The 13,646-nt window shown below is 46.1% G+C and overlaps 1 protein-coding gene across 2 annotated transcripts in view; it reads right to left on the minus strand.

Annotated features, from left to right (window-relative positions):
* Positions 1–13,646, minus strand: part of ube3c (ubiquitin protein ligase E3C) — a 48,263-nt gene that overhangs the window by 12,998 nt on the left and 21,619 nt on the right. For both annotated transcript variants that reach the window (XR_004211702.1, XM_020494836.2), the window contains exon 19: positions 10,912–11,159. Coding sequence is in view for 1 of the 2 variants with exons in the window: in XM_020494836.2 (XP_020350425.1) it covers positions 10,912–11,159 (248 nt within the window). In the remaining variant the exon portion in view is untranslated. The remainder of the gene's footprint in view (positions 1–10,911; positions 11,160–13,646) is intronic.

Raw genomic sequence — 13,646 nt, forward strand, 5'->3', positions numbered from 1 at the left:
AAGTAACAGTCAGTATCAGTTGTGGCCACCAGCTGCATTAAGGATGGCAGTGTATCTCCTCCTCATGGACTGCACCAGATTTGCCAGTTCTTGCTGTGAGATGTTACCCCACTTCCACCAAGGCACCTGCAAGTTCCCAACATTTCTGGGGGGGAATGGCCCTAGCCCTCACCCTCCGATCCAACAGGTCCCAGACGTGCTCAATGAGATTGAGATCTGGGCTCTTCGCTGGCCATGGCAGAATACGGACATTCCTGTCTTGCAGGAAATCACACACAGAACGAGCAGTGTGGCTGGTGGCATTGTCATGCTGGAGGGTCATGTCAGGATGAGCCTGCAGGAAGGGTACCACATGAGGGAGGAGGATGTCTTCAAATCAAAATCAAATCAAATTTATTTGTCACATACACATGGTTAGCAGATGTTAATGCGAGTGTAGCGAAATGCTTGTGCGTCTAGTTCCGACAATGCAGTAATAACCAACAAGTAATCTAGCTAACAATTCCAAAACTACTACCTTATAGACACAAGTGTAAGGGGATAAAGAATATGTACATAAAGATATATGAATGAGTGATGGTACAGAGCGGCATAGGCAAGATACAGTAGATGGTATCGAGTACAGTATATACATATGAGATGAGTATGTAAACAAAGTGGCATAGTTAAAGTGGCTAGTGATGCATGTATTACATAAAGATGCAGTAGATGATATAGAGTACAGTATATACGTATACATATGAGATGAATGATGTAGGGTATGTAAACATTATATTAGGTAGCATTGTTTAAAGTGGCTAGTGATATATTTTACATCATTTCCCATCAATTCCCATTATTAAAGTGGCTGGAGTTGAGTCAGTGTGTTGGCAGCAGCCACTCAATGTTAGTGGTGGCTGTTTAACAGTCTGATGGCCTTGAGATAGAAGCTGTTTTTCAGTCTCTCGGTCCCAGCTTTGATGCACCTGTACTGACCTCGCCTTCTGGATGATAGCGGGGTGAACAGGCAGTGGCTCGGGTGGTTGTTGTCCTTGATGATCTTTATGGCCTTCCTGTGACATCGGGTGGTGTAGGTGTCCTGGAGGGCTGGTAGTTTGCCCCCGGTGATGCGTTGTGCAGACCTCACTACCCTCTGGAGAGCCTTACAGTTGTGGGTGGAGCAGTTGCCGTACCAGGCGGTGATACAGCCACTGCGCCCGGCCCGCCACAGGAGTCACTGGTGCGCGATGAGACAAGGACATCCCCACCGACCAAGCCCTCCCTAACCCGGACGACGCTAGGCCAATTGTGCGTCGCCCCACGGACCTCCCGGTCGCGGCCGGTTACGACAGAGCCTGGGCGGGAACCCAGGGACTCTGATGGCACAGCTGACGCTGCAGTACAGCGCCCTTAACCACTGCGCCACCCGGGAGGCTTCGTCCGCAAACTTGATGATTGAGTTGGAGGCGTGCATTCGTGGGTGAACAGGGAGTACAGGAGAGGGCTCAGAACGCACCCTTGTGGGGCCCCAGTGTTGAGGATCAGTGGGGTGGAGATGTTGTTGCCTACCCTCACCACCTGGGGGCGGCCCGTCAGGAAGTCCAGCACCCAGTTGCACAGGGCGGGGTCGAGACCCAGGGTCTCGAGCTTGATGACGAGCTTGGTGGGTACTATGGTGTTGAATGCCGAGCTGTAGTCGATGAACAGCATTCTCACATAGGTATTCCTCTTGTCCAGATGGGTTAGGGCAGTGTGCAGTGTGGTTGAGATTGCATCGTCTGTGGACCTATTTGGGCGGTAAGCAAATTGGAGTGGGTCTAGGGTGTCAGGTAGGGGGGAGGTGATATGGTCCTTGACTAGTCTCTCAAAGCACTTCATGATGACGGAAGTGAGTGCTACGGGGCGGTAGTTGTTTAGCTCAGTTACCTTAGCTTTCTTGGGAACAGGAACAATGGTGGCCCTCTTGAAGCATGTAGGAACAGCAGACTGGGATAGGGATTGATTGAATATGTCCGTGAACACACCAGCCAGCTGGTCTGAGGGCGCGGCTGGGGATGCCGTCTGGGCCTGCAGCCTTGCGAGGGTTAACACGTTTAAATGTTTTCCTCACGTCGGCTGCAGTTAAGTAGAGTCTGCATGTTTTGGTTGCGGGCCGTGTCAGTGGCACTGTATTGTAACGCACAGCGTTGAGATTGCCTGCAATGACAACAAGCTCAGTCCGATGATGCTGTGTCACACCGCCTCAGACCATGATGGACCCTCCACCTCCAAATTGATCCCGCTCCAGAGTACAGGCCTCGATGTAACGCTCATTCCTTCGATGATAAACGCGAATCCGACCATCACCCCTGGTGAGACAAAAACGTGACTCGTCAGTGAAGAGTATTTCAGCCTATTGCGCACAGTCTGAGCACTGATGGAGGGATTGTGCGTTCCTGGTGTAACTCAGGCAGTTGTTGTTGCCATCCTGTACCTGTCCCGCAGGTGTGATGTTCGGATGTACCGATCCTGTGCAGGTGTTGTCACACGTGGTCTGCCACTGCGAGGACAATCAGCTGTCCTTCCTGTCTCCCTGTAGCGCTGTCTTAGGCGTCTCACAGTACGGACATTGCAATTTATTTCCCTGGCCACATCTGCAGTCCTCATGCTTCCTTGCAGCATGCCTAAGGCATGTTCACGCAGATGAGCAGGGACCCTGGGTGTCACGTAGGACTAGGTGCGTGAAGGAATCAGACGCAGAGAGTTCCACTGGGGAAAAGTGCTCTTTACTTCGGCACACAAAATGATAAGCCCAACAATACAGGGCGCGGACAACAACGTGACAACCCAAAAAACACAGGGTGCCAAGTTAAGAAAATAAATCCACCTCTACCTAAAATGCACACACGTAACATAAGGACAATCCCACACAAAACAAGGGCGGGTCCACCTACTAAAAATAGGGAAGTTCATTAAACCAAACAACAGAAACACAGGTGAAACTAATAAGACAAAACAACCAGACAAACGAAAAAGGGATCGGTGGCGGCTAGTAGGACGGTGACGACGACCGCCGAGCACCGCCCGAACAGGCAGGGGAGCCAACTTCGGTGGAAGCATCTTTCTTTTGGTGTTTTTCAGAGTCAGTAGAAAGGCCTCTTTGGTGTCCTACGTTTTCATAACTGTGACCTTAATTGCCTACCGTCTGTAAGCTGTTAGTGTCTTAACGACCGTTCCACAGGTGCATGTTCATTAATTGTTTATGGTTCATTGCACAAGCATGTGAAACCCTTCACAATGAAGATCTGTGAAGTTATTTGGATTTTTACGAATTATCTTTGAAAGACAGGGTCCTGAAAAAGGGACGTTTCTTTTTTTTGCTGAGTTTATATACAGTGGGGCAGAAAAGTATTTAGTCAGCCACCAATTGTGCAAGTTCTCCCACTTAAAAAGATGAGAGAGGCCTGTCATTTTCATCATAGGTACACTTCAACTATGACAGACAAAATGAGAAGGGAAAAAATCCAGAAAATCACATTGTAGGATTTTTAACTAATTTATTTGCAAATTATGGTGGAAAATAAGTATTTGGTCAATAACAAAAGTTTATTTCAATACTTTGTTATATACCCTTTGTTGGCAATGACAGAGGTTAAACGTTTTCTGTAAGTCTTCACAAGGTTTTCACACACTGTTGCTGGTATTTTGGCCCATTCCTCCATGCAGATCTCCTCTAGAGCAGTGATATTTTGGGGCTGTTGCTGGGCAACACGGACTTTCAACTCCCTTCAAAGATTTTCTATGGGGTTGAGATCTGGAGACTGGCTAGGCCACTCCAGGACCTTGAAATGCTTCTTACGAAGCCACCCCTTCATTGCCCGGGCGGTGTGTTTGGGATCATTGTCATGCTGAAAGACCCAGCCACGTTTCATCTTCAATGCCCTTGCTGATGGAAGGAGGTTTTCACTCAAAATCTCACGATACATGGCCCCATTCATTCTTTCCTTTACACGGATCAGTCTTCCTGGTCCCTTTGCAGAAAAACAGCCCCAAAGCATGATGTTTCCACCCCCATGCTTCACAGTAGGTATGGTGTTCTTTGGATGCAACTCAGCATTCTTTGTCCTCCAAACACAACGAGTTGAGTTTTTACCAAAAAGTTATATTTTGGTTTCATCTGACCATATGACATTCTCCCAATCTTCTTCTGGATCATCCAAATGCTCTCTAGCAAACTTCAGACGGGCCTGGACATGTACTGGCTTAAGCAGGGGGACACGTCTGGCACTGCAGGATTTGAGTCCCTGGCGGCGTAGTGTGTTACTGATGGTAGGCTTTGTTACTTTGGTCCCAGCTCTCTGCAGGTCATTCACTAGGTCCCCCCATGTGGTTCTGGGATTTTTGCTCATCGTTCTTGTGATCATTTTGACCCCACGGGGTGAGATCTTGCGTGGAGCCCCAGATCGAGGGAGATTATCAGTGGTCTTGTATGTCTTCCATTTCCTAATAATTGCTCCCACAGTTGATTTCTTCAAACCAAGCTGCTTACCTATTGCAGATTCAGTCTTCCCAGCCTGGTGCACGTCTACAATTTGTTTCTGGTGTCCTTTGACAGCTCTTTGGTCTTGGCCATAGTGGAGTTTGGAGTGTGACTGTTTGAGGTTGTGGACAGGTGTCTTTTATACTGATAACATTTTCAAACAGGTGCCATTAATACAGGTAACGAGTGAAGGACAGAGGAGCCTCTTAAAGAAGAAGTTACAGGTCTGTGAGAGCCAGAAATCTTGCTTGTTTGTAGGTGACCAAATACTTATTTTCCACCATAATTTGCAAATAAATTCATAAAAAATCCTACAATGTGATTTTCTGGATTTTTTTTCTAATTTTGTCTGTCATAGTTGAAGTGTACCAATGATGAAAATTACAGGCCTCTCATCTTTTTAAGTGGGAGAACTTGCACAATTGGTGGCTGACTAAATACTTTTTTGCCCCACTGTATTATGTGTTAAAATTAGGTAATGATAAAGTCATACAAATCAGACTAGCATAAAAACCTCAACAGAACAGTGAACAGAATAATCAAATCAATAACCACAATGGATATCGGTGAGAGAGCCATCTTTGCTGTTTGCAATTAAAAACTGAGGTTAAAAGACTGACCGGAACATCAGATAAAGATGCGATAAGACAGTAAATCAGTTCACATCGGTGCAAGAGCACAAAACAAGAACACAATCTGTCTAAAGCACACCGGCCTTAAAATCTGCCTGCCTCAAACTTTATAAATGTCAATTCTCACCTTGACCTGGGCTGCCATTAAGAACCTTGGCCGAGCAGGTGACTCATAAAACAGGGAGCTAATGTACTGGAATAGTCCTAAAAAAAAGAGCCCGTTCCAGGCATTAAAATATAGAGGTCCTTATAAATGATTGCACTAAAAACCCTGACCACATCAGCTAAATGGATTATAAATCTAGGCCATTTCCATAATGCATGCATCTTAAACATACAGGCAGGCATAAATCAGGGTCTATTTTCTAAACACAGGTTAATTGCGCAACTTTAAACACATTCGATTTTTTTAATGCAAATTAATCCACTTAGCATTTCTCAGGTGGCTCCTTCTGGATTCCTTGACCATATGCGCTGCGTACCCACTTGAAACCTATCAATAACAATAACACAGTGCTGGGAAGAGGTGGCACTAAGTATATGGAGGGAGAAAAAAAAACCTGTGGCATTTTCTTTCTTTTTTTACAGCCACTTTATTTATGGGTGTTTATTGCCAGAAATTGTGCCAAAATGACTCGGGATAAAACAGATTAATTATGGCCCAGCCCCTTTTAATATAAGTGAGTGCAGTGGCAACGCAATTAAAGCAGATCGCAGCGCCATCAGGGAGAATAAACGCCCAACAACATCGCAGGTTGCCTTCTGTTAGCTGCCAAATAAATTCCTTAATTTACAACATTAAGAATCAATAAAAATATAATGCCTTTCAAACGCATCGCTATCAATCAGGGGTGCAACCCAACGCACCTCTAAAGGGGAACTTTTAGTCCGACCGGGGAGATTAATGAGGAAAGGCACTGGGGAAGTGGGAGGGAGGGTGGATGGTACAAACACACACAAAACTTCAGCCACCCGCTGAAAGAGTTTGGAGGCTATGCCAGGGCTAATGACGGGCTTTGTACTATCATGAAGAGGCATACTGTGGGTGTTCCAGATGGGTGAGGCATAGCGGGGGGGGGGGGGGTTGCTCCACATGTCCTACTGAAGTTTACTGGATCTTGGCTGGACGGTGACAGTGATGTGGGGCAGTGAGACTGGCATCAGGAGACCTCTCTCTTTACTACCCCGACAAAATTGTCCCGAAGAAGAGAGGCAGCGAAAACAGCTTAAAAGGGGAAGTTCCGTATTTTACAACTTGATGTCCGTCAGTTCCTCGCCCTGAAAGTAGTCTATGGGGCAGAAGAAACTGTAATCCATTTAGTTTTCTTTAAACAGTCACTACAAACTACAGCTAGCCTAACTTTAGCAGCCGTAAAACATTTTATTTCACGATCAAATCAATACAATTATTTCGTTTGAAGTTAACTTGAGGTGATTTAAAAATTACTTTACACATTTGCCCCAAATCAGTGCGTGACTTGGACTGAAATAGGTGTACGTACTGTTTATATTCAGATGCAGGAGCTCCACAACACTTTTGAGCTAATATTCCACAAGAGGAACTGGAGCACAAGCAGTAGAACATTTGAGGTGCCAGTACTCGGCTCAGCAGAGCGCCTGTCCAAGTCAAGCACTGCCCGCCGCCTCCAATGGCTTGTAGAAACTAGTAAGAACAGTGAGAGACACCAGCAACCTTGGACTCTAGATGCTAGAGAGCACAGATAATAATACTGAAGACTATGAGAATTCAATATGCTTTTATGCTCAGTGGAATTGTATACCAATGAGGTCTGTAAAAAATGTAAATCATACACACGTGTTGTTAAGTGGTTTCCGTTTGTGGCGTCAAATCTTATACGTGTCAGTTGGGAGGACAAGTGAGGAAGAGGGATGATCGGTGTCCCATATTGTGATGTCCAATCCCATTTCAGTGAGTACCCCAGACTGGCCCGCTCCTGATGTTAATACATTACCTCTACGACAATGGCAGGCCGGGAGGTCATTATTGAACTATATTAATCTCCTGTGTCCCATAGGTCTTAGTGTGTGTACTGTGCATCTCTCCACGCACTCTCCACGCAGCAGTGATGCAATCCTAATCTATAACGGTCCCCCCCCCCACCCGGGCGCAGGTAATAACGGCACTAAACAAATATCAATACACCACTCAAACGAGCACTCACACGTCGTATTTATGGAGAAGAAAAAAAAGGGAACTTAAGGTAGGGTTAATTGAAAGTCAAATTCAAATTAATTTCCCCTGCCTTAATTGCCTGAGCCATTAGCTGTAGTGATCGGGGAAGGGGGAGCAGAGCGCGTTTCTATCAGCTGACTAGCCATTTCTCACCGTGGGGATGGGAAACGTGGAGACACCATGGGTCGCGTCCCAAATGGTACCCTAATTCCCTCTGTGGTGCACTACTTTTAACAAGTAGTGCACAATATATAGGGAATAAGGTGCCATTTGGGACAACGCCCAGGAGGAGTTATGGTGCCCTGATGAGTGGACTGGACCATCATGCAAAGAGAGAGAGAGAGAGAGAGAGAGAGAGAGAGAGAGAGAGAGAGAGAGAGAGAGAGAGAGAGAGAGGACTTTAGACGCTCCGGACTGTAAAACAGATCAAAATGCTATTACCACATTCTTTGACCGCTTATTTATGTCCCTGTCGGCGGGGGGCTAGCACTGATTTAGCGCCCGGCCAAATGCAATCGCTACACAAACAACGAGGCAGGAATCATAGGCTAATGGAATGCCTAATTGAGAGGTGGTTGGTTGTCATGAGGTAATTCTTCTCCCGTTGAGAATGAGATGACCCCTCCCAGACACACACACACTCCCACAGCATCTCGATAAACAATCTGCCGGCACATGCATTAAATAAAATTTAAAAACATTCGGCTATAATAAATAGTGCAGTCAAAGGGGGAGGAGGGGGCAGGGAAAACAATGCCTTCAACAGATTACGCATAGGACTAATGAACCAAACTATGCTTTGTACAAGAATCGGGTCCAAGTTCTGTCTTATTTCATTCAAAATTGTCACTTTCTTGGACATCGAACACAAAATCAAGGACAATGAACACAGTTGTTTGATATGCAGTCAAGTTAAAATACTAGCAGCCATTAGATCTTTTAATGAATCAGCCTTATCTCTTTACTGTACCTCTATTATTCAATGACATAGGGTGAGTTGACTCCCAGATGACCTGCTGGTGTCTGGGGCACAGTGTGACCCTCAGAGGGAACACCAGGGGGCATGGCAAAACCCCCTGCAAGAGGTAGCGGAGCACACTGCTGCTGACTACATTTCACATCTCATGAACTGACGTTCATCACACATTGGTTGGTTTTCCATGTAATTACCACATTAGGAGGTGCTTGTTGTTTCAGTTAATGCTTGAAGACACCTGGTGATCATTTGGAGCCAACATACAGATATGCACACAAACACCTTGTATTGCTTAATAACTTCACCCTTGGGTGCTTCTTAAGTATTAAAAAAAGGTGTACTATGCAGAAATCACTCCGCCATTTCCTGGATGCTAAAATTCAAATAGTTTGCTTAATTTCAGTTTATGTGACAAAACATGCCAGTATAATGTAGAGAATCATTGTACCATCCAAACAGCTGTGGAATATCTTTACCATAACCAAAAATATTGTATTTTCAGCTGTTTGAAGCTGGTGTACAAAACCGAAAGTAAGACGCAAAAAATGGAACCCAAGAACGGGAAGCTTAGAAATAGAGCACAAAGAACAGATCTACCGCTTCTTAGTAAATGCTTTCAATGAGAATGACAGTTCCATAACACACATTTCTATGTGAATTTGGTTGGGTCGTTTTTTAGCAACACATCCCATTCTTCCATTGTCTATGATGATTTTTCAACGCCGATACCGATTATTGGAGGAATAAAAAATAAAAACGATGATTAATCGGCCAATTTTTATTTATTTATTTGTAATAATGACAATTACAACAATACTGAATGAACACTTATTGTAACTTAATATAATACATCAATAAAAATCTATTTAGTGTCAAATAAATAATGAACCATGTTCAATTTGGTTTAAATAATGCAAAAACTAAGTATTGGAGAAGAAAGTAAAAGTGCAATATGTGCCGTGTAAAAAAGCTAACGTTTGAATTCCTTGCACCGAACATGAGAACATATGAAAGTTGGTGGTTCCTTTTAACATGAGACTTCAATATTCCAAGGTAAGAGGTTTTAGGTTGTAGTTAATAAAGTAATTATAGGACTATTTCGCTCGAAACCATTTGCATTTCATATACCTTTGACTATTGGATGTTCTTATAGGCACTTTAGTATTGCCAGTGTAACAGTATAGCTTTCGTCCCTCTCCTCACTCCTACCTGCGTTCGAACCAGGAACACATCTACAACAGCCACACTCGAAGCAGCATTACCCATGCAGAGCAAGGGGAATAACTACTCCAAGTCTCAGAGCGAGTGACGTTTGAAATGCTATTAGCGCGCAGCCCGCTAACTAGCTAGCCATTTCACATTGGTTACACCAGCCATTAGGCTGATAGGCTTGAAGTCATAAACAGAGCTGTGCTTGCGAAGAGCTGCTGGCAAAACGCACGAAAGTGCTGTTTGAATGAATGCTTACGAGCCTGCTGCTGCCTACCATCGCTCAGTCAGACTGCTCTATCAAATCATAGACTTAGTTATAACATAATAACACATAGAAACACGAGCCTTTGGTCATTAATATGGTCGAATCCGGAAACTATCATTTCTAAAAACAAAACGTTTATTATTTCAGTGAAATACGGAACCGTTCTGTACGGGTGGCATCCCTAAGTCTAAATAGTCCTGTTACATTGTACAACCTTCAATGTTATGTAATAATTATGTAAAATTCTGGCAAATTAGTTTGCAATGAGCCAGGCTGCCCAAACTGTTGCATATACCCTGACTCTGCGTGCAATGATCGCAAGAGAAGTGACACAATTTCACCTGGTTAATATTGCCTGCTAACCTGGATTTCTTTTAGCTAAATATGCAGGTTTAAAAATATATACGTCTGTGTATTGATTTTAAGTAAGGCATTGGTGTTTATGGTTAGGTACAGTCGTGCAACGATTGTGCTTTTTTCGCAAATGCGCTTTTGTTAAATCATCCCCCATCGATTATATGCAGGACACGCTAGATAAACTAGTAATATCATCAACCATGTGTAGTTAACTAGTGATTATGATTGATTGATTGTTTTTTATAAGTTTAATGCTAGCTAGCAACTTGCCTTGGCTTCTACTGCATTCGCGTAACAGGCAGGCTCTTCGTGGAGTGCAATGAGAGGCAGGTGGTTAGAGCGTTGGACTAACTGTAAGGTTGCAAGATTGAATCGGGAAAATCAGTGTGCAAAAATACTGATTTCCGATTGTTAAGAAACCTTGAAATGACCCCTAATTAATCGGCCATTCCAATTAATCGGTTGACCTCTAATTGACATTGTCCCCACTCTACACTGTATTGGCTACACAAGAACACTGACCGCACACATTGATTTCTGTTGACTTTAACAGAGACCTGGAATCAGAGCGGTCTGTCTGTCAGCTAAGACAGCTCTCCCGTGGGCCTGGGTGGTCCAGTGGTCAGTGGCGCCCGGCTACAGCATGTTTTCCCGTGTTGGTGTGGGTTTGAATCCAACCCACTGCCTTTGTGACACACTATATATCTATCTTTCCTCTGTCGTCTCTCCTCTATTATATAAAAATACGCAATAAAATGTTTCTATTTAAAACTTTACCTTCCCCAGTATCCGTCCCAGGAAGTAGTAGTGTCTGGCGAAGGAGTCCCCCACTAGCATCTGGGCGGTGGGGCTAGGATAAAGCAGGCCCTCGTTGGTGGTCTTGAAAAAGCCCTGGTTGGGGTTGAAGCCCGACTTGAGCAGCTCGTTGAGGAACTCGCGGAAGATGCCCCCGCCGTCGATGCCCGCCTCGTCCAGACCGTGGGCGTTGAGTAGGTGCACCCGGACACGTTTCTTCAGGTCCGGCTCTGGATACACGGGACACGAAGGGAAACCAAGTTAGTAGAAGAAATATACACTGAGTGTATAAAACAAGACAAAGACAGCCCAGATGAATCCAGGTGAAAGTTATGATCCCTTATTGATGTCCTCTATTTAATCCACTACAATTATTGTAGGTGAAGGGGAGGAGACAGATTAAATGATTTTTAAGGCTTGAGCCAATCGAGACATGGATTATGTATGTGTGCCATTCAGAGGGTGAATGGGCAAGACAAAACATTTAAGTGCCTTTGAACGGGGTACGGTAGTAGGTGCCATGCGCACCGGTTTGAGTATGTCAAGAACTGCAACGCTGCTGGGTTTTTCACGCTCAACAGTTTCCCGTGTGTATCCAGAATGATCCACCACCCAAAGGACATCCAGACAACTTGACAACTGTGGGAAGCACTGGATTCAACATGGACCAGCATCGCTGTGGAACGCTTAACACCTTGTAGAGTCAATGCCCCAACGAATTGAGGCTATTCTGAGATCAAAAGGGGTGCAACTCAATATTAGGAAGGTGTTCTTAATGTTTTGTACGCTCAGTGTACATGCATGTAATAATTAAAATGTCATTTACTATTTAAAAAATCTACATTATGTGTAGGAATAGGGAAAATACACAACATTACCAAAAGTATGTGAACACCTGCTAACATCTCATTCCAAAATCATGGCAATTAATATGGAGTTGGTCACCACTTTGCTGCTATAACAGCCTCCACTCTTCTCCACTCTAGTGAGGTCGGGCACTGATGTTGGGGCGATTAGGCCTGGCTTGCAGGCGGCGTTCAAATTCATCCCAAAGGTGTTGGATGGGGTTGAGGTCAGGGCTCTATGCAGGTCAGTAAAGTTCTTCCACACCTAGGGCACAAAGGGCCTCCTGAGTGGTGCAGCTTTCTGAGGCGTCACTACAGACCTGGGTTCAATCCCATGCTGTGTCACAACCGGCAGTGAGCGGGAAATCCACGAGGTGGCACACATGGGTCTCCCGTCGTCTGGGTTAGGGGAGGGTTTGGCCCGGCCGGGATTTCCTTGTCCCATCGCGCTCTAGCACCTGTAAGTTGACTTCGGTTGACAGCTGGACGGTGTTTCCTCCAACACAACGGTGCGGCTGGCTTACGGTTGAAGTGAGCAGTGTCAAGAAGCAGTGCGGCTTGGCAGGGTAGTGTTTCAGAAGACGCATGGCTCTCGAGCTTTAGGGGAGTTGCAGCGATGGGACAAGAATGTAACTACCAATTGGGTAGGACAAACCATTTCTGTATGGACCTCGCTTTGTGCACAGGGGTATTGTCACGTCCTGACCGTAGTTCCTTTTTTTATGTCTCAATTTTAGGTTGGTCAGGGCGTGAGTTGGGGTGGGCATTCTATGTTTTGTTCTATGTTTATATTTCTATGTGTTTGGCCTGGTTATGGTTCCCAATCAGAGGCAGCTGTCAATCGTTGTCTCTGATTGAGAACCATACTTAGGCAGTCTGGTTTCGCCCTTGAGTTGTGGGTAGTTGTTTTCTGTCTCTGTACCAGACAGGACTGTTTCGTTTGTTCCGTTTTGTTATTTTGTTCTAGTGTTCAGTGTAATTAAAAGATCATGAACACGTACCACGCTGCACCTTGGTAACCGTTACAGAACTACCCACCACCAAAGGACCAAGCAGCGTGGTAAGAAGGAGCAGGGCTGTAAGGAGGAATGGACATGGGAGGACACTCTGGACGGCAAGGGATCCTACACATGGGAGGAGATCCTGGCTGGAAGGGATCGCCTCCCATGGGAACAGGTGGAGGCAGCCAGGAGAGTGGAGGCAGCAGGAAAAGGGAGCCAGCGATTTGAGGGAACACGGCTGGCAAGGAAGCCCGAGAGGTAGCCCCAAAAGTTTCTTAGGGGGGGCACACAGGGAGATTGGCGGAGTCAGGTAGGAGATCTGAGCCAACTCCCCGTGCTTACCGGGTAGGGTGTCGTACTGGTCAGGCATCGGGCTATGCGGTGGAGCGCACGGTGTCTCCAGTGCACGTTCACAGCCCGGTACATTACTTCGCAGCTCCTCGAATCGGCCGGGCTAGAGTGAGCATCAAGCCAGGAGGGATGAAGCCGGCTCAGCGCATCTGGTCTCCAGTGTGTCTCCTCAGCCCGGGTTATCCTGCGCCAGCTCTGCGCACTGTGTCTCCAGTGCGTCTGCACAGCCCAGTGCGTCCTGTGCCTGCGCCCCGCACGTGCAGGGCCAAAGTCACCATCCAGCCAGGACGGGTTGTGCAGGGCCTTAGTTCGAGACCTCCAGTGCGCCTCCACGGCCCGGTCTATCCTGTGCCTCCTCCGAGGACCAGGCTGTCTCTCCGTCTCCTCCCTCCAGGTTCTGCCGCCAGTCAGGAGCCGCCAGAGCCGCCCGTCAGTCATGAGCCGCCAGAGTCTCCCGTCTATTCGGGGCCCACTGAAAGGGTCCCCAGTCTGGGGTCGGCGGCGAGGGTCGCCACTCCAA

The sequence above is a fragment of the Oncorhynchus kisutch genome, linkage group LG11 (assembly GCF_002021735.2).
Source record: "Oncorhynchus kisutch isolate 150728-3 linkage group LG11, Okis_V2, whole genome shotgun sequence".
NCBI lineage: Eukaryota > Metazoa > Chordata > Actinopteri > Salmoniformes > Salmonidae > Oncorhynchus > Oncorhynchus kisutch.